General features: G+C 40.2%; 1 protein-coding gene across 1 annotated transcript in view; it reads right to left on the bottom strand.

The window, feature by feature from the left end:
* LOC118834192 (ATP-binding cassette sub-family A member 3-like) overlaps positions 1-22,502 on the bottom strand; it is a 351,631-nt gene that overhangs the window by 7,791 nt on the left and 321,338 nt on the right. The window contains exons 25-29 of the mRNA XM_036741640.1: positions 18,049-18,233; positions 12,796-12,930; positions 12,346-12,540; positions 5,721-5,908; positions 4,838-5,008 (exon numbers count right to left, since the gene is read on the bottom strand). Coding sequence (XP_036597535.1) covers positions 4,838-5,008; positions 5,721-5,908; positions 12,346-12,540; positions 12,796-12,930; positions 18,049-18,233 — 874 coding nt within the window. The remainder of the gene's footprint in view (positions 1-4,837; positions 5,009-5,720; positions 5,909-12,345; positions 12,541-12,795; positions 12,931-18,048; positions 18,234-22,502) is intronic.

Raw genomic sequence — 22,502 nt, 5'->3', positions numbered from 1 at the left:
AACTAATATCTCCAAAGTTGCCAATGACCTCTTAATTGCTAACTCTGCAGCCTTTGACAGTCAATCATTTTCTTTTGTATACTCTCTCTTCTCTAGGTTTTACTGACATTTTTCTCTCCTCATTCTCCTCCTATCTGCCTTCTCCTTTTCAGTCTTTTTTTGATGGATCTTTATTCAGAGCATGTCCACTAATTGTGGGTCTCTCCCAAGGCTCTGTCCCGGGCCCTCTTCACTTTTCTCCCTATACTTTCTTGGTGGGTCATCTCATCAGTTTCCATGGTTCAACCATCATGTCTAGGTCTATATATCCAGGCCAACTCTTTCCTGAATTACAGTCCTGCATTACCAACTACCTTTTGACTATCTCAAATTGGATGTCAAGCACCTCAGATTCAATATATTCAACACAGAACTTATCTTTCCTCTCAAACCCTGCCCTCTTACCAACTTCTCTAACATTGTCTAGTGAACAGTCATCCTCCCAGTCACACAGGCTTGCGACCTTGGTATTGTCTTCTAACTAGTGCTCATTCCACATATCCGATTTGCTCTCAGATCTTGTTTTTACCTTCACAACATCCCTGTTATATGTACTTTTTTCCCCAGTCACACAACTACTGCCCTTGTACAGGCTCTCATCACTTCTTGCCCGCACTATTGCAAAGCTTGCTAGTTGATCCCCCTGCCTTGGCTCTCTCCTCATAATCCATCTTTCTCTCAGCTGCCAAAATGATTTTTTTAAAGTATAAGTCTGACCTCTTGATAAACTTCAGTAGTTCACTTCTACCTGTAAGACTGAATATAAGATTTTCTGGTCAGCATTTAAATTCATCCACATCCTGGCTTCTTCTCGCACGTTACTCCCTTCCACAAATGATGACCCACCTACAACTAACCTGCTTGTTGCTCCCCACACATTTCCAGGCTGCACCTTTTCATTGGCTTCCCTCATTGATGGGAGGCTCTTTCTTTTCATATCCAACTCCTAGCTTCCCTGACTTCATTCAAGACTCATCTAAAATCCTGTCTTGTAGAGACCTTTCCTCCCCCACTCCCAGTCCCTCCAAAATCACCTTCTATTTACAGTGAATATATCTTGTATGGCTATTTGCCTATAGTCTCTTCCATTACAACAGGAGTTCCACAAGAGCAAGGACTCTGTTTTTGCCTTTCTTTGTATCCTCAGGGCTTAACATGGTAAATGAATGAATGACTGTGAGTGTAAAAGATTGGACTAGATAATATCTGAGATGCTGAAATTCTTTTCATATTCTGTACATCTTGTGCTCTTAGGGGCTTGATTTTTCTCTGGAAGGAAATGCCTTCCTCACTACCCGTTGCAGTAGAGGTTGCTATTTCTCATGGTTCCTAGGAGAAGAAACCATCGTACTCTTTGTTCCCCTGTGCTATTTCCAAGATCCTCCCTTTGTTGCTACCATTCAGCAAACTTTCCCCCTTCGAGGTTTGGTCCATATCACTGAGGTCACATTCTTGTTCTTATAACCTACCACTTCCAACTCAATCTTCTTTCTCAAGGAATTTAGGACCTAGCTCAGTCGTCTAACTTCTCAGTCTAATAACCCGTACTCTCAAACCTGGGGATGTCATCATACATGTTAATGTTTCTCTGAACGTCTTAGCCTTTCTCATCAGCTTTTTCAGCTCCAATTGCCTGCAGGTACTCACCCCTCAGAGGGTTCTTGTGAAGTTCAAAGTACTCTGTAAATTTTATAGAACTATATAAATGTCAGTTATCGTTACTATTTTATCTTTACTCCACCTAGACAGGGATGGTCATACCTTATAAAATTTCAACATTATCTTTAACTATGCTATGATCTTGAATTTTGAATTTCCTTTCTGATAATAACTTCCTGTCCTTCCATTTTCTCCCTCTAATTCATTCTTCCTAAACTATTTTTCATCACCATGGCAAATTCCAGTCCTCCAATCCTTCCTTGTTTTGTTGGTCCACCACTACTCCTGTTTTGATCTCACTTTCTTGCTTCAGAGTCTTAACTTTATATTTAACCCACTCAAACTCCTCCACCCTTGAATCCCTTGCTCCTTTGTGCCTTGGGAGAAGGTATGAAAGCATATTGACTTCATTAGCCAAAAATTCATGTTATCTGATCTCAAATAGACTCACAATGCTGCAAAGAAATCCCTTCATTCTTTTTTCATTGATTCTCCAACCCATTCTCTTTGGTGATTATTCCAAACCTCTCTTCTGAAACCCCCAACTCTGCTTCCCCCTCAGGAGGGTTTTCTGTTTTATTGAGAAAACTGAGATGAATTAATGTAGGTTCTTTCATGTGCCCCAATTCCACATTTCAAAATGTCTCTATGTATGCACCTGTCCTTTAATCTGGGAAAGTGGCTCTTCTCCTCAGCTCATGCTCTCAATATTGTACTTTCCAGGAGTTTCTATCACTTACCCCCTCCCTCCATCTTTAATCTCTGCCTATCTATTTTGATTCCTTTGTTGCGTTAAAAACATGCTTGGTTCTACTCTGTCATTTGAATGTTGTGCTACCATCCTCAAAAGCTAATCTTTTCTATCTTCCCCTCCTTTAATCACCAAAGTGCTAGAAGAAATTGTTTATGCTTACCAATTCCACTCTTTTGCCACTGATTTGGTTCTCCTCCTTGTAGTTTGGCTTATTTCATCATTCAGCTGAAACTTCTTTTCAAGGTTACCAATGCCCAGGGTTATGAAGCTAGTAAGTGTGTGAGGTTGGATTTGAACTCAGGTTTGGACTCCATCCTCAGCACCCTATCCATTGCAACAGCCACTGCCCTACAGACAGCTAGTTAAGTCCCGTAACAACCCATCCTCTCTCTCCCTCTTGAAATTCAGTCTTCTGCTAAGCTGATTCTTGTTATTGTTGTTCAGTCACTTCAGTCATGTTCGACTCTTCATGACCCTGTTTGGGGTTTTCTTGTCGGAGATAATGAAGTCGTTTGCCATTTCATTCTCCAGCTCATTTTCCAGATGAGGAAACTGAGACAGGATTTAAGTGACTTGCCCAGGGTCACACAACTAGTAAATGTCTGAAGCCATATTTGAACTCAGGAAGATGAGTTTTCCTGATTCCAGGCCTGGCACTCTATCCAGTGAACCACTTAGATGCCCAGTTAATTCTTCTGCCACCACAACTCTCACCTCTATTTTCTCCTCTCTACACATGCAGGTATAATCCTAGTTTGGGTCCTCATCACCTCTCAAATGGACTATTGTCACAGCATCCTAACTGGTCTCCCTGCTTCTAATCTTTTCCCTCTCTAATGGCTATCTACATAGCTGCCCAAAACATCTATACTCTGTTTACCTTTTCAGCCTTATTTCATGCTATTCCCTTTTATAAACTTCATGTTCCAGCCAAATTGCAGTCCTGGTGGTTCTCTGAACTCAATATTCTGCCTTCCACACTGGAGCATTTATAGAGACCCTCTGCTGTGTCTGGAATGCCTCTCCATCCTCACCTCTCACAATCCTGATCTTCCTTCAAGCTTCAGCTCAGGTACTCACCCTCTGTAAAGTCTTCCCTGTCCTACAGTGACTCCCAGGGTCTATTATAACTGGATCATAAATGATGGTAGTATCTTTTATGTTAAGTATATTATCCTATAAAGTATAGTTTGGATCAATTTTCCCTAGAACCAGTTATCCCCTTAACTTTACCCACACCAAGACTTATTTGTCATTTTTCCCATTCAATCTTGAAAGTCTTACATATTGACTAGTGCATGACTCTGTTATCCTATGACATGCACAGAACAAGGTGCTGTGCCATAATAATGAGTGATTGGTATGTTGGTGTGTAATCATCTATTTTTTTGTACCCATGACCTATACAGTCTCTTTGTTTAAGAAGGGAAAAGAGAGTCCATCAATTTTAATTCTCCTTCCCCAAGCATACTTTGGCTTGGGTAGGAGAGGGCTGCAGTACTTACAAGGGTATTTGGCAGAAGGAAACCTTGAAAACAATAATTAGTTAATGCCAAAGAGGGATTGGTAAGAGAGTCACCAAGGAGCTTTTCTTTTTCATCATAGGACAGGGTAACAACGTGTATCACTAAGGACTATACTGGGAGGATTTCTACTCAAGCTATCATACCTGGAAAGGTTAATTTGATGAAGTCCTTGAACTGTTGCATATCAGCATCTGTACTATCACTCTTCATTTTGGCCACCAAAGTATATCCACTGCCAAACTTGTTCTTGAGATACTGTGGACTCCCTAGACACTTCAGCTTCCCAGACACCATGATGGCCAGTCTGGTGCACAAGGCCTCACATTCCTCCATGCTGGGGAGACAAGGGACCAGGGATGGAGATGTCCCTCCTTGTAGGGTAAGGGCTATGGTCTAGACAAAGATAGGACTTTGTATACTATCCCTGGAGAGGCCTATTGTAAGTACTCAGGGCCCAGGGTGTGTCTGGGGAATAGAGAAACTCTAAGGGTCATAGGATTACAGAATTTATAGCTGGAGGGGATTTTAGAGGTCCTCTAGTCTAATCCCTTCATTTTGAGGAAACTCAAAGTGTTCAGTATATAAAAGAAGCAGATGTTCAAAGTCACTGTGGGAGCTTTCATCTATAGGCCTCCCTCTATATTTCTACTCTAAATTCTAAGGGTTCCAAAGACCTCACCCAAGTGGTCAACATTTAAGGATCCTAGGATGTTCTCTTTGGCAAAATTAGCCACTGGGAGGCCTCATTTCCAGGAAGGTCAAAGATTCAGAGCTACTGATTTAAGTTCCCAGCCCCAACAAAGACCTGTTGTCCCCACTACAGTTCCCCCCACATCCCTGACCAAGGTGCGGGCCACACCTATGGGAGGTTATGACAATGGCCTTGCCGGACTCACGGGTCCGCATCACTATGTCCCAGAGCAGGCGCCGAGCCACAGGGTCCATGCCAGTGGAAGGCTCATCCAAGAAGATGACTGAAGGCCTTCCAAGTAGGGAAATACCAGTGCTCAGCTTACGCTTGTTGCCACCACTCCATGAAGAAGGAAGCAAATAAATAAAGAAAAAGAAGCTGTAAATAGCAGTAATTTATTGAAAATAATTCAGACGTAATCAGAGTCCTAAGCAGCACAATGACTTTTCATATGAAGATATTTTCAACACATGCCCAAGAAAGGAGTCATGTCGTCATACCTGGCCCTGGGCAGTAGGACCTGTGGCACTACATTTATATGTGTTTTGTCTATGTAGGCAATCCAGATCATCCCTACTGCTGGCACTTGGGTCACAACAGTATTTTTGGCTGATTGCTCCTTTAAAATAGTCATTGTCACTATGTATCATTAGGTCTGAGCCACTCAAGCTATGATGCCAATATCCTTTTCTTCTATATTCCAGGTCAATAAGGAGGTAGGTCCAAGGAAGGAACCCTGATCATAGCATCAGAATCATCAATAGCAGCTAGGATCTGAGATGGATCTATTGTCTCTAGCAAGGGCCAATCAGTGGAAAGCAAGCTTAAAATAGTTTGTTCTGTGTGGAATGGCGGTAGCTGATCAACTCCCTAGGGGCAGATCACTACTGTCATGGAATTTCTGGTGGAAGACTGACTTTGTGAATGGTGACAAAGTCTATATGATAATATCCTAAGCATATTGATTAGGAATCCCCTGCTCCCTTCTGATTCTGCTTCTAAAGGTCATAGATATGTACAAAAGAAGGACTAGGGAAGGACAGCATCTCACCTGAGGTTCCGTATGAGCTTGTCTGCATTGGATTCAAGGAGCAATGACTTCAGCATGTTTTTCACATAACGATTGATGTGATTTTCAGGAATCCCCCACAATCGAGCATACATATACATTATTTCTCTTCCTGTCATGTAGTCTAGCAGAGCATCAAATTGAGGACAGTAACTGATTCGTCGCTGTACCTGAAATAAGAGTTCAGTGCCCCAGGAAATGGTTTCAGTCAAAGGGTGGGACTGAAAAAAATGCTATTTCCCTGGGTACTTGCTTTCTATATGCAAGACATGGAGTTCCTTCTACTGGTTAGTATCTCTAATTAATGAGATTTATTCCTCTACAATTTCCCTGCTAATATCAGGGCCAAAGGTTCTCTGCGGCTGGAGCCCACTGGAATAAACTGGTCCTGTTTTCCGGCTTTTTACCTGGATTCGATTCAACTAGTTCCTGAACATTTGCTATGTTCAGTGCTAGGGGGGAATATGTAAGAAATAAAATATGTAACACAGAAAGGATGACAGGACAGCTGAGCCATGAGGGTGATAAGGCAGCAGCTATGGAAAGAAAGTCCTCAGGACTGTACTAGCCACTCTTCTTCATGATGAAGCTGACAGCAATCAGACTGTGAAATCTGGAAGAAGCAAGGCTTCTCTGGCTCATCACACTGGTTATTTATTCAGGGCTGGTTATTTTTAGAGTAGGAAAAGAAAGAACAAAGTGTGGTTGTGGGAGTCTGGTGTTCTTGAGCAGCAATCTCAATGTGTCTGTGATAAGGATTCTGAAAGACAGAGATTAGGGAGGACATACCAGGCTTGGGTGTGACCTGTGAGGATGCAGAAAGGTAGGAGATGGAATGTGGAGTTTGTGGAATATCTTGTAGTCTAGTTTGGTTAGGGCAAGAGAGTAGGTGAAGTAGATCTGAATAAGGTAGAAAAGAATAAGTTGGTCCAGATGGTTGAGAGCCTCAAATACCAGGTTAAGAGGTTTGCATATTACCCTCAAAGCAAATCACTGAAAGTAATGGGGATAGAAAGGGATGAGAACTTGAAGTTGTGTAGTGGCTATATGATGGCTGAGAGAGGGGATGCCAGAGAAGATAGAGGTAAAATATTGTTAAATGATTATATGTGTGGGAAAGGGACATGTCAAAGATGATTATAAGATGGTGAATCTGGCTAACTGGAAGGGTGACTATCCTCCACAGAAAGAAAGAAGTTTAGTGGAACAGTACGTTCAGCTCCCTAAATAACTGACTTTGGATTGGATATGTTAAATTTGGGATATTACCAGACGATATCCAGTAGGCAGTTTGTGATGTAAGACAGGAGTTGAGGGGTAAAATGAGGGCTGGCTACATAGGTGCTAAAGTGATCTGTATAGAGATGATACTTGAACCCATGGGAGAGGAGGAGACGACTAAGGTAGAGACATTGAGAGCTGAAGGGATTTGTCTAGGATCGGAGAGTTAGTAAGTGTCTGAGGCAGAATTTGAACCCAGACCTTACTGACTCCAGGCCCAATGTCCTATTTGGACTCTAATGAGGTAATAACAACTTTTTTCTTTCTAGGGTCAAAGTGAGGTCATAGGCAAAATATACTAGTCAAATTTGCTGTCCCAAAATATTTCAATACAGCAATTTCCTCATGCTCAAACAGCAATTTCCAATGCTTGCAATTAAATGAGTGAAATTGTCTTTTCACATAAATGCTAATGGGTATTAGGCTTGCTCTATATTAGTAGGGCAATGTATTATAATCACTAAATAGCCATCTTTCTATTTAACCCAGAGATTTCAATGATAAGCATATACCTCAAGAAGGTTAATGACAAAGTATTTATAGCAGCACTTTTGTAACAGCAAAGAATTGGAACTAAAGTAGATGACCATTGATTAGCCAATGGCTAAATAAGTTATGGTGCATGAATATAACGGAACATTACCAAGTGAAGAAAGCAGAATCAAGGAAAATATATACTCAGTGCCTACTAGAATGTAAATGACAAGAACAAATCAATCAAAACTGAACGCTACAAAATTGAGATGAGCAAGAGATATGCAAAGGCGCCTTCTCCCATTTCTGTTGGTACGGAGCGCCGTTCCACATGGAAAACTATTGCTTCACTTTGGATATTAGCGCTAGTCTTAATGGGCTGTTTCCCCCTTTTAAAATTCTTTGTCACAAAGGATTGCTGTCAGGGAGGGAAGGAGAAGAGGACAGAAATATTCTGGGAAATGTAGGTAAAATAACAACCAGTTATCGACACAATTTTTAAAACAATTTAAAAATCCGTATTTGTATCCATTTAAAAAAAGTTTTTCTAAAAGATCCCAACTCAATTTTAAAAAATGGCTAGTTTAGTTATTTAGTTCATTATACCAAATTAAATATTTCTGAAACAAAGGAGCAATAACAAAAATAAAACAATGACATTGCGGCTAAATAACACAATTTATCACAATTTACATTTAAGTCATAGTACAAATAATATTTGGGCAGGAATCGTATCTTAGTAGCAGGCACGAGGCTTCGTTAGAAAGTGCCCAGGCCTTCTAGGTTTCTGTTGTACGTTTGCAACAGCTTCCTCTCCAGAAAGGGAAATATTTCAAACAAGGCAATAAGGAAGCCGATTGATCGATATAATATCATTACACATTGTATCAGATCCATGATTTTAATCTATCCTGGGGTGCGCTTCCCATGCTGAGTCCTGGGTAGGGATGGATGGAGTGGTACTGATGTAATGGCAAGCAAGGTGGGACTTTTTGCTTTTTTTGTTGCTGTTGTTTTGGAGTACTCAGTACTAAGGCCTTTGAGTTTTGCCTTTGTTCCAATTAAGATTGAATTGGGAGTCTTTAATGACATGTTTACTTCATGGGAAGGCCTAGGTCACATGGGTTTGAGTCACATGGTTGTGATGCCCTCTGACCTTGAAGAAGTGTATATATACTCTGAGGTTAGCATTTTGCTTGGGGCTCACTCATTGGAGACTCTGGGTAGCTATTAGGGAGTCCCCCAGCTTTGAAAACCCAGATGTTGGTGCCTCTCTCTCTAGTAACTATGTATGTATAGCTTTGGTCAGACAGCTAGAAGCCTGTCTGTTGATTTGTGTTATTTGCTCTGTTTATATTTTCTCTGTTTGTAATTTCTGTTTGTATTTGCTCTGAAGTTCAGGGTGCTGACTTTTTTCCCTGAACTAAGTGATGATATATGTATGTTTAATTAAAGTGAGATTGTAAACCCCTTAAAGTTGCTTTCCTTAGAAAAGCAGATGAAAGAACCTGTACTAGCAACCCTCCTGTGTGCTGGTGTTATTGGCTTTACACAGCCACAGTATCTGCAAGTAGCATTGTTGTTACAACTGACAAAAGGTAGGAATGTTCTTTCCAATAAAATTGTGCAGTTTTTTCGGACACCCTACTGTTTTCAAGCTATGATATGAATGGAGGATAAAATCAAGTCTCAGTAAACTGCTATTGAATTATCAGCCTGTCATTGTGGTGAGGCAAGAAAAGGGTGCAAATACCTTTAACTTATATATATTAAATTAAGCTAAATTTAGCTTATAGGGAAGAAAGTGTTCCAATACCTAAATGTATAAATTTTAGTAAAATCCTTGTAGCCTTTTAGGCACAATTAATCTGAAACTTTAAAGTCCAAGAGCCAATTTTCTTTATCATTCTATTTGCAGGACTATGAAATGTACATTAAAATATACATATGTAACTGTCAATTATTTTTAGGCTTTAAAACACAAGACATTTTCTGTTTGCACAGAAACTACTTCTCACAGTGAGAGGCTATTAAGATCTTTTTTTACTTCTTCAAATTTTCTTGTGCCATTTATGAAAAGAAATATTTAAGACAATTTTTTTCAGAGAAGCCATCATGTTCCCGGATATATAAAAATAAAAAGTACCTATTTGTAAACCACAACATAATACATAATTGAATGTCAATATTTTTCTGGCCATTTTTCATGTCTCCATTGTGAATGCACAGACTCAGGCTTCCAACTTCATTTAACTGAAGCTGCCCTTTCCAAAATTAATTGAAAACCTTAATGGCCTTTTTTCAATCCTCCTCCTTCTTGACCTCTCTTTATCCTCTGACACTGTTAATCATTTTCCCCTCCTGGGTACTTTTTCTGGATTTCTGTGACACTGCTCTATCCTGGTTTTACTCCTACATGTCGGATCAGTACAACTGTCTTTTTGGATTTTCATTCAAAAGATGGACTTTCCTCAAGATTTTCCCCAAAGGCTCTGTCCAGGGTCATCTTCTCTTGTCTTTCTATGCTCTCTCACTTGGTGATCTCATCAGCTCTCATAAGTTCAATGATTATATCTATGCAGATGATTCCTAAATTTACAAATCCAGCCCTAATTTCTCTTCTGAGATAAAGTTCTACATCACCAACCTGCTTTTTGGATATACTGAACTGGATATTCTGTAATCATCTCAAACTTAAACATGAGATATTCATTACTCCTCTGCCACTGCCTGCCCTCCATCCCATCTTTCCAATTTTTCCATTACTCTTGAGGGTATAATTATACCCCAAGTCATTCAGACTTGCAATCTTGTTGTCATCATCTACTCCACACTTGGATTCACCTACAATCCACTAACAAATCTCATTCATTTCTACCTTCATAACACACCCCTTTCTCTCCGCTCACATAGTTCAGGCCCTTATAGCCTCTTTTTGGTATCCCTGTCTCAAGTTTCTCCCCACTCCAGTCCATCGTATACTCACCTGCCAAAATGATTTTCCTAAAGCATAGGTCTGACCGTGTTACCTCTCTACTCCAGAAGTTACCTATTATCTTAGAACCCAATAGCAAGTCTTCCATTTGGTACTGAAAACTCTTCACAACCTCACTCATTCTACCTTCCCAGTCTTCTTATACTAATCATTTCCAAACAATCTGTTGTCTAGACACACTGGCCTACTTACCATGTGACACTCCAGCACCTGTCTCTATACCTGTGTACTGGCTGACCCCCATACCTGGAATGCTCTTTTATCTCTGCCTTTTAAGTTGTCCTGACTTCCATGGAGACTCAGTTCAAATCCTACCTTCTGAGGAAGGATCTTCCTCATTTCCCTAGCCACTTGTGCCTTCCGCTATGAGATGACCTTTTATCTACTCTTTATGTAATCGTGTATATTCCCAGTTATTTTCATGTTGTTTCCCCCGTTGGAATGTAAGCTCCATGAGGACTGTGACTATATTTGCCACTCTTCATATCCTAAGAGTTTAAGATAATGCCTGGCACATAGTAAGAGTTTAATTAATTGACTGACATATTAAAGTCAGATTACTGGAGTCAGGATATTCTTTTTGTTATTTTCACTAGCAAGGCCGTCTGCCCTTGTGGGCATCATCTGCCATGAGGGGCGTCATCTGGTGAAGGTATAACTCAGTTTTCTCTCTGCAAATTATTTTATCTGTATACATATTATTTAGATGGATGGAAGGATATATACAAGGGATACATGGAAGAATATATACAATAGTCACAAAGGAAAAAACAGACAAAAATGGGTTAAAATTTGTACCACTAGAAGGCACTACTCGCACTGATGGAACAAAGATCCCTGTGATTGCTTGAGTTAAGTACATGTTGTATTTCCCACTCTCACCTCCGGAGAATATAAGCTCATTGCAAGGGGCATGGGAAGGAAGGGACCAGGTTGGGTTTTTTTTTTTGGTATACCCAGTGTCTGGCATGGTGGCTTGCACACAAGTACTTAATAAATGTGTACTGAATTGTTTGGTGAACATAAGACAAGTTCTTTATGGGCAATTAGAGGTTGTGGAGTAAGCAAATTAGGAGAGAGTCTTAAATCACATAACTGGAACTCATGGACAAGGGTCTCCATTGTTGATCAGCTTGATGGGTCCTTGTTGGCACACGTGGGGCTCATTAAGGTAATAAAAGTGCTGTGGTTTTGCTTTTAAAATACTCTATGTCGATTCCATCTATTGGTACTAAGATGATCTGAGTACACCTATCTATTCATATACTTCATTCTCTTATGGATCTGTGGCCCCATTGCTATGAGTACTATTTTCCTGTGCAGAATGAGATCCATACATACCTTGACATCCTGTTTGATTCTTGTCCATATCATTTCATAAATCCTCTTACAGAAGCTACCAAAAACTACTGGATACTACTTTTATTTTAATATTTTGTACAGATCAATGCAACCTAAACTATTTTGCTGTTATATCTTCCTCTTGTATGTGACAAAGCTACTTCCTTTTCCATTCAGGCTCGTCTTTTATACCACTTCAGGTGTAAAAGTCATCTTTGTTAATCTACTGTAGCCTGCATTTATCTATGTTACCTATGCTGCAGGTGTTCCTCTATGAAGAAGACAATTTAGCGGTTCTGTCTCTTCCCCCTCCCCCACCGCCGCCCACTCCAGGAGGCTGAACAAGGTATATTCTACTCAGAGGTTACTTTTATTTTACCAACATATCTTTGCTCAACTGCTTCCTTAAGTACCTCCAGTGTCATCTTCTTATGAACCCAGATCTGCTGGTGTGGTCTCCAACCCTATATATCTCAGGAAATAATTTCACTTTGGATCTTAGTAGTAGTATCTTACCGTTTTGATGTTCTTGCTGATGCTACGGCCATCGAAATATGCATCCCCACTGGTTATAGTTTCATCTCCAGTTAACATTTTGAAGGTGGTTGTTTTCCCAGCTCCATTGAAACCAAGTAGCCCGAAGCATTCTCCTTTCATCACTGCAAAGGAAATTCTGTCCACAGCCAGGATGGGTATCCACCGATAATATACCTGAGAAAACCCAGAGACTATAATACAGAAGAAATAATGCCTATAAATCAAGAACAACAACTACAGACCAGTGTGTAACAAACACTTCCACTTTCAAAGGTGGACATAAAAAAGGTTTTCCTTTTTTGCATAGGCTACTTCTCTACCCTAAGGGGAGAACAGATGCAGAACTCAAAGATCTGCTACACTGACATGCACCTTTTATGCCCCTGGTTAGTAGAGCCCAGGACAACTTTGATCACTGACTAGTTTTACCTTCATGAGGTCTCTAAGAATCAGTGGACAATTCATGACTGAAATTGCTTCTTCAGGATATTCTCGAATTTTCATCTTCTCATTTGACACATCAGCATCCTCTGGGGGCTGTGTTGCTGCACTGATTACCTGTGACTACATTCCAAAGACAAGGAACAAAGATGTGGACATCTTTCAAGCATCTTGGCCAAAGTTAGCTGGTGGGGGATAGTTGTAGGAAAGGACTGGAAGGGGGACATACTGCTTACATACTGATAATCCTTTAAACACCCTAATTTACCAGTTCCTCAATCTACTCATTTCCCATGACCTATTTCTCCACACCATTGACCTCCAGCACATTCTCCTTCCTTGCTCAATGAATTCAGTGCCTTGAGACTTATTGAACTTAAACTTGCTAACTTCACAATTCCTCATTACTTATTCTTCCCTCCCACCTTAGCTACATATAAAAATGTTCACATCCTTAACCATGCTATGAGTCATAAATTTCATAACCCTGAAGTTCCTTTATCTGATCATAATCTTTTGTCATTCTATGTTTCCCAGTTTATTCTCACCATGATCTCCAATCCTTCTACCCTCTAAGTTCTTTCTCAGGCCATCACCTTTGCAAGAGCTATGCTTTCCTCCCCTGACTACCCTGACCTCTCAGTGATCCAGTTCAATTATTCATTATCTTTTACACTCCACTATCCTGCCCCTTTGTTCTATCACTGATCATGCCTTGCCAAACCCCAATCTTTACTACTATTCAACAAAATGGAACTGGAGAAAATCATGAAATCTCTTTGACTGGAAACAGTACAAATTTATGCCAAATATTCTCAATTGGGCCCTTACTGTAGCAATACAATCCTTTTATTGGTTCCTAATCAGTTCACTATCCTATCACCTGGAAGACTATTCTAAACTTTTTTATACTTCCTTAAGTATCCTACTGTACATGCTTCTCACCCTTCTCAGAGGACTGCCTAATACTTCACTGAAAACACTGAGGCCCTTTGCTGAGAGCTCTCTTTTTCTGCTCATCTCACCTTACTTAATGGTCTTTCACTATTATTTTTCCCTTCATCCCTGGCTCCTGCCCACCCTCCCCCAGTCGGGGTAGCTGTGGGTAAGAGAGCAGCTGGGGTGGGGAAAGAGACAGGTGGAACCCGTTCCCCCAAGGGTTCCTCCCCCCCAACCCTGGTTTGCAACTGCCTGGGTTCGGCCAGCGCTGGCTGTCACAGGGGAGGCCAGGGGAACTGCGGGAAAGGACCCCAGAGGGGGAGCAGTGGCGTCGGGCGCCTCAAACCTGACTGTTCCAGCCCTTAGAGCCAATTACCTACATGGTTCCAACATGCCAGAAGCTGTTCACCTGCTGCAGACATGGGTACCACCCGACGCGAGATTTACACCCTGTCCCCTGGATTTTCTGGAGCCAGTGAGAGCTCACTGGATGCCACTAGAACTGCCACATCTCTCACTTTCTTTTGAACCCTATGAATTCTGGCTTCCAACATCATATGAAAGTCATCAATGATCTCTTACTGACAAACCTATTAATGGCCATATCTCAATCCTCATGCTTCTTGATCTCGCCATCTTCTGTAACGGTTAATCACTCTCTCCTCCTGAGTACCTGTCTCTTTAGATTTTGGTGACAGTGCTCCCTCCTAGTTCACTTCCTATCTGTTTGACCACACCTTCTCAGTTTCTCTTGCTGGATCTCCTTTTCTAGGTCACACCTATTAATCTTAGGTGTCTCTCAAGGTCTATCCTGGCTTTTCTCTCTTCTTCCTCTATAATAACCTAGCTTTCTTAGCTCATCACCTTCCATGGATTCGATCATGCTGATACTTCTCATATCTATTTATCCAGCACTCACCTCTCATCTTTCATCACCAATACCTTAATCTAGATGACCTGTAGGCACCTCAAAATCAACATGTCCAAAACAGAACTTTCCCTAAAAACCATTCTGTCTTCCAGTTGCTTCACACTTGGACTAAAGAAATAGCCTGCTGGGTAGTCTTATTGCCTTGAGTCTTTACCCACTCTACTCTTTCCTCCACCTAGCTGCCAATTGTGATCTTCCTTTAGGAAAGACCATATCCTCCCTACTTAATAAACTTCAGAGGCTCTCTGTTACTCCTAGAATCAAATGTAAAATCCAGTTTGACTTTTAAAGTCCTTCACAACTTGGGCCCTTTTACAGTCTTTTTAGAAACTTTTCTTTTCTTCACATTTTCTCTTATCAAGCAACACTAGATTTCTTGTTGTTCCTCATCCACCACACTATTACCTCCCGGCCTTTCTTATCTTTTCACTGACTGTCCTCTTCATTTTTGGAATGCTCTCTCTCCTCCTTTTAGCTTCTCTGGCTTCCTCCAAGACTCAGCTCAAATTCCACCTTATACTTCCTGTCTCATCTTTCCCACATGCCCTCCAATATTTTTACATAATTGTTTGCATGTTGTCTCCTTCTTTAGAATGATTTCCTTGAGGGCAAAGATTATTTTTGCCTTTTTATGTATGTATCCCAAATATTTAGCATAATATTTTATACATAATAAGAGTTTAATAAATGCTTGATGTTTAATGATGCTGATGATGATGGGAAACTCTGAAAAGCACTTTAAGGAAGATTTCCCATCTATCACCTCAGATCTGAGGTTCAAAATAAACTGTCCTCCAGGTCTGGAAACTGGGCTCATGATGCCTTGACCAATGAGCTCTGCTAGACATGGAAACTTTATAGGAAATTAAAGGTACACTAACTTTTTTTTATAAAAATAACAAAATGACCTGGAGCTCTGACAATGCTGAACCAAAGTAGGAGGAATTTGAAAAAAAATCTTCCTTACTGGGTTTGGCTCTAGAGCCCCAGTGAGCTCCATAATTTAGAATAAGTCTCAAAGAAAAGGTCTCTTTCTTGCCCAGGTAATGGATGACCATGAGAAATAAACTTTATATTTAAATGAATCAACAAGCATTGATTAAGTTCAAGGTTTGATTTTACAGACTCTACTGTTATCATATGCCCCATGGAAGTTTAGGGAATGCTGCGTAATAAAAGAGAATAAGAAAGTACACTTGAGTGAGAGATCATGCTGGTCTAAAGGGGTAATAAAACAGACTAAGGTCAAATCTTCTGTGATATCTTCTATTTTTCTCCTTCCTGGGGGACCACAGACCTAGAGCATGGCCTCTTTTAGCCCACATCCTTCTGTGTCAAATAAGACTCATGTTTGCTTTTCTGGAATGGAATTTTGATGAAAGATGTTCAGCCAATCAAGGCTTTGAGTACAAAACTTAGCTTCTAAAAGAATGGCTGTGGACAACAGAGTTACCCAGGTTCTCTTTGGTTGTCATGTTCCTTATTGTTTTTCTTCCTTATTCCTCATAACAAGTCATAAGGTGTCTAGACAGTAACAAAAGATACTGCGGGCATGAGGACACAATGAAGATACAAACCATGTATAGACAATCACAGGTACACAGAATTATATACTGAAGCCATTATCTTATGAGGTAAGTTTCACTTATCTGGAGCCCTGCACTCTATATTACTCACATTCTGTGCCACACAGATGAGCACTCACAGACTGCCTCTTATTGTTTCATGTGGAAGGAGTTCAAGCCACGAGTTTAGATGATTGTTTGTTCCTGGATATATTAACTTCTCTGAGTCTGTTTCCTCATCTGTAAAACTTTACTACCTGCTTCACAGTGTTGTTGTCATGAAAGTGCTTTATAAACCTTAAAGTGCTATGAAAGAGTTATTTTCATTGTCTTTCTCCAAAAGATTATCTCAGCTCCTGTTGGGTTACAACTCTATGTCCTTCAAGGACTGGTACTAGGTTTTTGTCTTTTCTTCAATATGTTCCCCATAATAACTAGTAGGCACTTAGTAAAAATTTATTAGTTTCTAGATACCTTTGTCCAGCCATCTCTCTTCATTACTTTTCCATGCAAGGTCTCTAACATAATGGCACATTACACACTCATCTTGGATCCCTAAGAAATCTGCTTTTTTTTTAATTTCATGATTTCTACCCCTAATTCAGGAGGAGCTGTCCTTCAGCAGATCTTTCTGATTCTCCCATTTCTATCCCCAGTCCAACTAGAGTTATACTCTAGGTTATCAACTACCTGAGCAGTCAGTATTTTCTAGTTTCCAGGCTGTACTGTTATTTCCTTTTCTGTTTTCTATTTTCCCCTTAGATGCCTACTTTTCCTTTTGGTTTACTGTTTACTAAAACCCTTAAAATAATCTATTCCTCCTGGGTAGTATCTGTGGCATTTATCATTTACTTATAAAAACGAACAATTAGCTATCATTAAAGTACAAGCCTGAACAGTACCCAGAAACAGTGACAGAACAGGTGGACCAGCTTAGCTAAGTTTGTAGAGGCTCATTTCATTACCAGAAAGTTCACAGCCAGGGAATGAAATCTGTCAGTTATAGAAACAAAGGTTATCCAGCAAAGCATAGAGAGATTGTGATCTGCATTAAAGGAGGCAGTACCAATAATGATGATATCATGGTTCATGGAAGTAAGAAGTTAAGCAGTAGATGTTTAAAGTCCTTCCTCTCATATTCTTCCTCTCCCACCCCCCGCAAAAAAGCAGTACATGAGATGTTGTATTACTCTGTGACAAAAGCTCAGACAGTTATAGAGTTATATAAGGCAAAGTCATTTAACAAATCCATGAACTAGAATAAAGCCAAATAAACTAGTCTACAGGTAAAGGATGGAAGGTGAAGGTGAAAAATAGAAATTATCAGCCTAATTTATATATATGTTTTATTTAAAACTATGAATATCACTTGTTAGTATTATGTCTATTTAAATGCATAAAACTGTTGGATATAAATGAATGAAAGGTTTTTTGTATGTGTCAAAAGCAGTATGATATGGCAGAAAGGTCAATGGATTTGGAGTCAGATGACCTTGCTTCAAATCCCACCTTGGCCACTTATTTTGCCTCTGTTCCTTCATCTGAAAAATGAGGGGTTTGTACTAAGTGGCCTTCAAGGTCCCTGCCCAGCTCTAATGATCTTATGATACTATAAAGTGTTACAGTTGTATTTTGATTGCTCAGAGAAACCCCCGAGTGCTGGGACATGTGTAAGTCTCTCCTTCTATTTGATGGCAGCTAACACGTACTATACAGGAGCCAGTACGATGGGAGGAAAAATTCCATGTTCTGTGAAAAGTCTTACAGAAAATGTTACATTCCTAAATAACACTCTTAGTCACTTACCTTATGCCACTTTGAATAGCATTGAAAGAATATATATCGACTCAATCTGTTTCTCAATTTCCAGGCTTGGCTCTCAATAAGAAAAAGTAAGATAAGGAAAATGAGGCCTGAGAGAGCCATTGAGGCAACATATTTTCCAATCCCATGACCCATCCATGAATAAATATTCTTCTCATATATAATACCTGAGGATAACAAAAAGAGATGTACTCATGGGATGATCTGATTTCTTTCTTCTGTGTCTACTATATTCGGAAAGGTTCTCTTATCACATATGTTCCCTCCAATTTTTTAAAGTTGTGATCATGCTATACAAATGAGGAAGATTGGACAGCATTCAGCCTGATAATCTAACAAAGGAAAAAATATCAGGAGTGTATGTAATAAAATGATAGTACAGCATAGTGATAAATGTGCTGGACTTGGAAACTGTACGGGTCTTTTGATTCTCTCTCAGATATATGTCACAGGCACAAGGGTACTAATGGCAACATTTACACTAACTACCTCATACGGGTCATAAGAGGAACACACTATACAAACCTCAAAATGCAACATAAATGTGAATTTTGATCATTATTTTTCCTATGGTAACACATAAATGGTAAACAATTAACGTAAATGTAATCTGATTTTCAGTTTTTCTCTTCTTGTTTGGTTACTATAATGAATTATCAATGTTAGTAGTTTTCCATGGTGCTATGTACAGTTTAATCCTCATATATCTTTCTTACCCATTTGCACACAGATACAGGTACACATACATAAAAAAAGTCCTGGGGGCAGCACAGCCAAGATGGCGGCTGGAAAGCAGGGACTAGCATGACCTCCCTGCCGAGTCCCTCCAAAAACCTATAAAAAATGGCTCTGAACCAATTCTAGAACTGCAGAACCCACCAAACAGCAGAGGGAAGCAGGGCTCCAGCCCAGGACAGCCTGGATGGTCTCTGGATGAGGTCTATCCCACACGGAGGTGGGAGCTGGGAGCTGGAAACGGAGTGGAGCAGAGCCCAGCGTGAGCTGCACAGACCAACCAGACCAGGAGCCGGGCAGAGCGGGCCTTAGCGCCCTGAATGAGTGAGCTGCAGCAGTTACCAGACCCCTCAACCCACAAACACCAAAGACAGTGGAGAAGGTTAGTGGGAAAAGCTGCGGGAGTGGAAGGAGTTCGCGGTTCGGCTTCCAGCCCCGGGGGCAGCGGAGGTGGGGCAGCTACAGCTGTTGTTGCTTCCGGCCCCAGGCCCACCTGGTGGGAGGAATTAAGTGGCGGATCAGAGCAGGAGTGCACAGCCTGCTGAAGATCTAAGTCCAGTCCGGGTTGGGGGTTCTTGGGGAAGGAGCAGTGCTGGTGTGCCAGAGCTGGCACATCTCCCCCAAACTAGGAACATAGAACTCTTTAGTCTACAAGCAGTCATACCCCCGACGAAAAACTCAAGGGTCAAGTCAGTTGGTTGGGAATATGGCCAGGCAGCGAAAACGCACCCAGATTCAGTCTCAGACTTTGGATTCTTTCTTTGGTGACAAAGAAGACCAAAACATACAGCCAGAAGAATTGAACAAAGTCAAAGAGCCTGTAACAGAAACCTCGAAGAAAAACATGAACTATTCCCAGGCCATGGAAGAGCTCAAAAAGGATTTGGAAAAGCAAGTTAGAGAAGTAGAGGAAAAATTGGGAAGAGAAATGAGAAGGATGTGAGAAAACCATGAAAAACAAGTCAATGACTTGCTAAAGGGGACGCAAAAAAATACTGAAAAATACACTGAAGAAAACAACACCTTAAAAAATAGACTAACTCAAATGGCAAAAGAGCTCCAAAAAGCCAATGAGGAGAAGAATGCCTTGAAAGGCAGAATTAGCCAAATGGAAAAGGAGGTTCAAAAGACCACTGAAGAAAATACTACCTTAAAAATTAGATTGGAGCAAGTGGAAGTTAGTGACTTGATGAGAAATCAAGATATTATAAAACAGAACCAAAGGAATGAAAAAATGGAAGACAATGTGAAATATCTCATTGGAAAAACCACTGACCTGGAAAAGAGATCCAGGAGAGATAATTTAAAAATTATTGGACTACCTGAAAGCCATGATCAAAAAAAGAGTCTAGATATCATCTTTCAAGAAATTATCAAGGAGAACTGCCCTGATATTCTAGAGCCACAGGGCAAAATAGAAATTGAAAAAATCCATTGATCGCCTCCTCAAATAGATCCCAAAAAAGAAATCTCATAGGAATATTGTCGCCAAATTCCAGAGCTCCCAGATCAAGGAGAAAATACTGCAAGCAGCCAGAAAGAAACAATTTGAGTATTGTGGAAATCCAATCAGAATAACCCAAGATCTGGCAGCTTCTATATTAAGAGATCGAAGGGCTTGGAATACGATATTCCAGAGGTCAATGGAGCTAGAATTAAAACTTAGAATCACCTACCCAGCAAAACTGAGTATCATGCTCCAAGGCAAAATATGGATTTTCAATAAAATAGAGGACTTTCAAGCTTTCTCAGTGAAAAGACCAGAACTGAATAGAAAATTTGACTTTCAAACACAAGAATCAAGAGAAGCATGAAAAGGTAATCAAGAAAAAGAAATTGCAAGGGACTTACTAAAGTTGATGGAAAGATAACATGTATGATTCATGAGACCTCAGTATTAGGGTAGCTGAAGGGAATATGCATATATGTATATATGTTTATGTATACATATATAAGTGAATGTGTATGTATGTATATATCTATGTGTGTGTGTATATATATATATATATATAGATATATATATGGAGAGAGAGAGAGAGAGAGAGAGAGAGAGAGAGGACACAGGGTAAGTTGAAGATGAAGGGAAGATATCTAAAAGAAATAAAATCAAATTAAGGGATGAGAAAGGAACATATTGAGAGAGGGAGATAGGGAGAGATAGAATGGGGTATATTATCTCGCATAAAGGTGGCAAGAGGAAGCAGTTCTGTGGGAGGAGGGGAGAGGGCAGGTGAGGGAGGAATGAATGAATGTTGCTCTCATCAGATTTGGCCTGAGGAGGGAACACCATACATACCCAATTGGGTATCTTACCCCACAGGAAAGAAGAGGGAAGAAGAAAAAAAAGGGGGGGATGATGGAGGGGAGGGCAGATGGGGGTGGAGGTAATCAAAAACAAACACTTTCAAAAGGGGACAGGGTCAAGGGAGAAAATTCAATAAAGGGGGAGGGGTTGCGAAGGAGCAAAATATAGTTAGTCTTTCACAACATGAGTATTGTGGAAGGGTTATACACAATGATACACATGTGGCCTATGTGGAATTGCTTGACTTCTTGGGGAGGGTGGGTGGGAAGGGAGGAGGGGGGAGAATTGGGAACTCAAAGTTTTAAAAACAGACGTTCAAAAACAACAAAAAAAAGTTTTTTGCATGCAACTAGAAAATAAGATACACAGGCAATGGGGACTAGAAATTTAGCTTGCCCTACAAAAAAAAAGAAGGGAAAAGGGGATGGGAGGGGAGTGGGGTGACAGAAGGGAGGACTGACTGGGGAACAGGGCAACCAGAATATATGCCATCTTGGAGTGGGGGGAGGGTAGAAATGGGGAGAAAATTTGTAATTCAAACTCTTGTGAAAACCAATGCTGAAAACTAAATATGTTAAATAAATAAATTAAATTTAAAAAAAAGTCCTGGATCTTACTCCTTAATATCTGGGGTTCCTGGTTGAGTCAGGGATATATCCTGTTCCTCCAGAGATCTGGTTATTTCCTCTCTAGGCTCTGGGATACTTGCCTCAACTTCCTTTGGCTCTGCACCATGCCCCTAGCTGTTAAGTTAGGCCTTATGCCTTCCACTATGAGAGTTAAAATATGCCAGATAAAGGCTGTTGTTTCATTGAGTACCTCTTCTGTGGAAACCTCTAAGTCCCATAAAACATCTATAAAAGGATTGAGATAATGAAACTCAATCACACTAATTATAAATTTGCCCCTAAGACAAATTCTTTCTGAACCTTTCAGGTGAAAGGATACTGACCCACTCTCTTGTGATGAGAAAAATTACAGGCACCATTATACAATTTCCTAACACTCTGTTCAAGGAAAAAGTAAGGAAAAAAATGCTACAGGAGACAAAGCTTATGAGAAGAGTTGGAAACCTTTTAAAGGGAGAAGAGCCTTTGGGGTGTGTGTGACAGAGAACAGTGCTATCAAAGTAGAGAGGGGCACTAAGCTATACATAAAGATCCCTGCAGGACTTAATTTTAAAATGTAATGTTATCTATATTGTATTTTTATTTATTTTGTTAAATGTTTCCCAAATATATTTTAATCTGGTTTGGGTAACACTTAGTAATATTGCAACCAGCTGCCTGACATCTCTGTACTAGAATGTAACTTAAGACTTTTCATATATATATATATATATATATATATATATATATATATATATATATATATATACATATGTAGCCACATATAT

The sequence above is a fragment of the Trichosurus vulpecula genome, chromosome 1 (genome assembly GCF_011100635.1).
Source record: "Trichosurus vulpecula isolate mTriVul1 chromosome 1, mTriVul1.pri, whole genome shotgun sequence".
NCBI classification, from domain to species: Eukaryota; Metazoa; Chordata; class Mammalia; order Diprotodontia; family Phalangeridae; genus Trichosurus; species Trichosurus vulpecula.
Note: the sequence above shows the minus strand (reverse complement) of the source record. Positions and strands in the feature narration are given on the sequence as shown.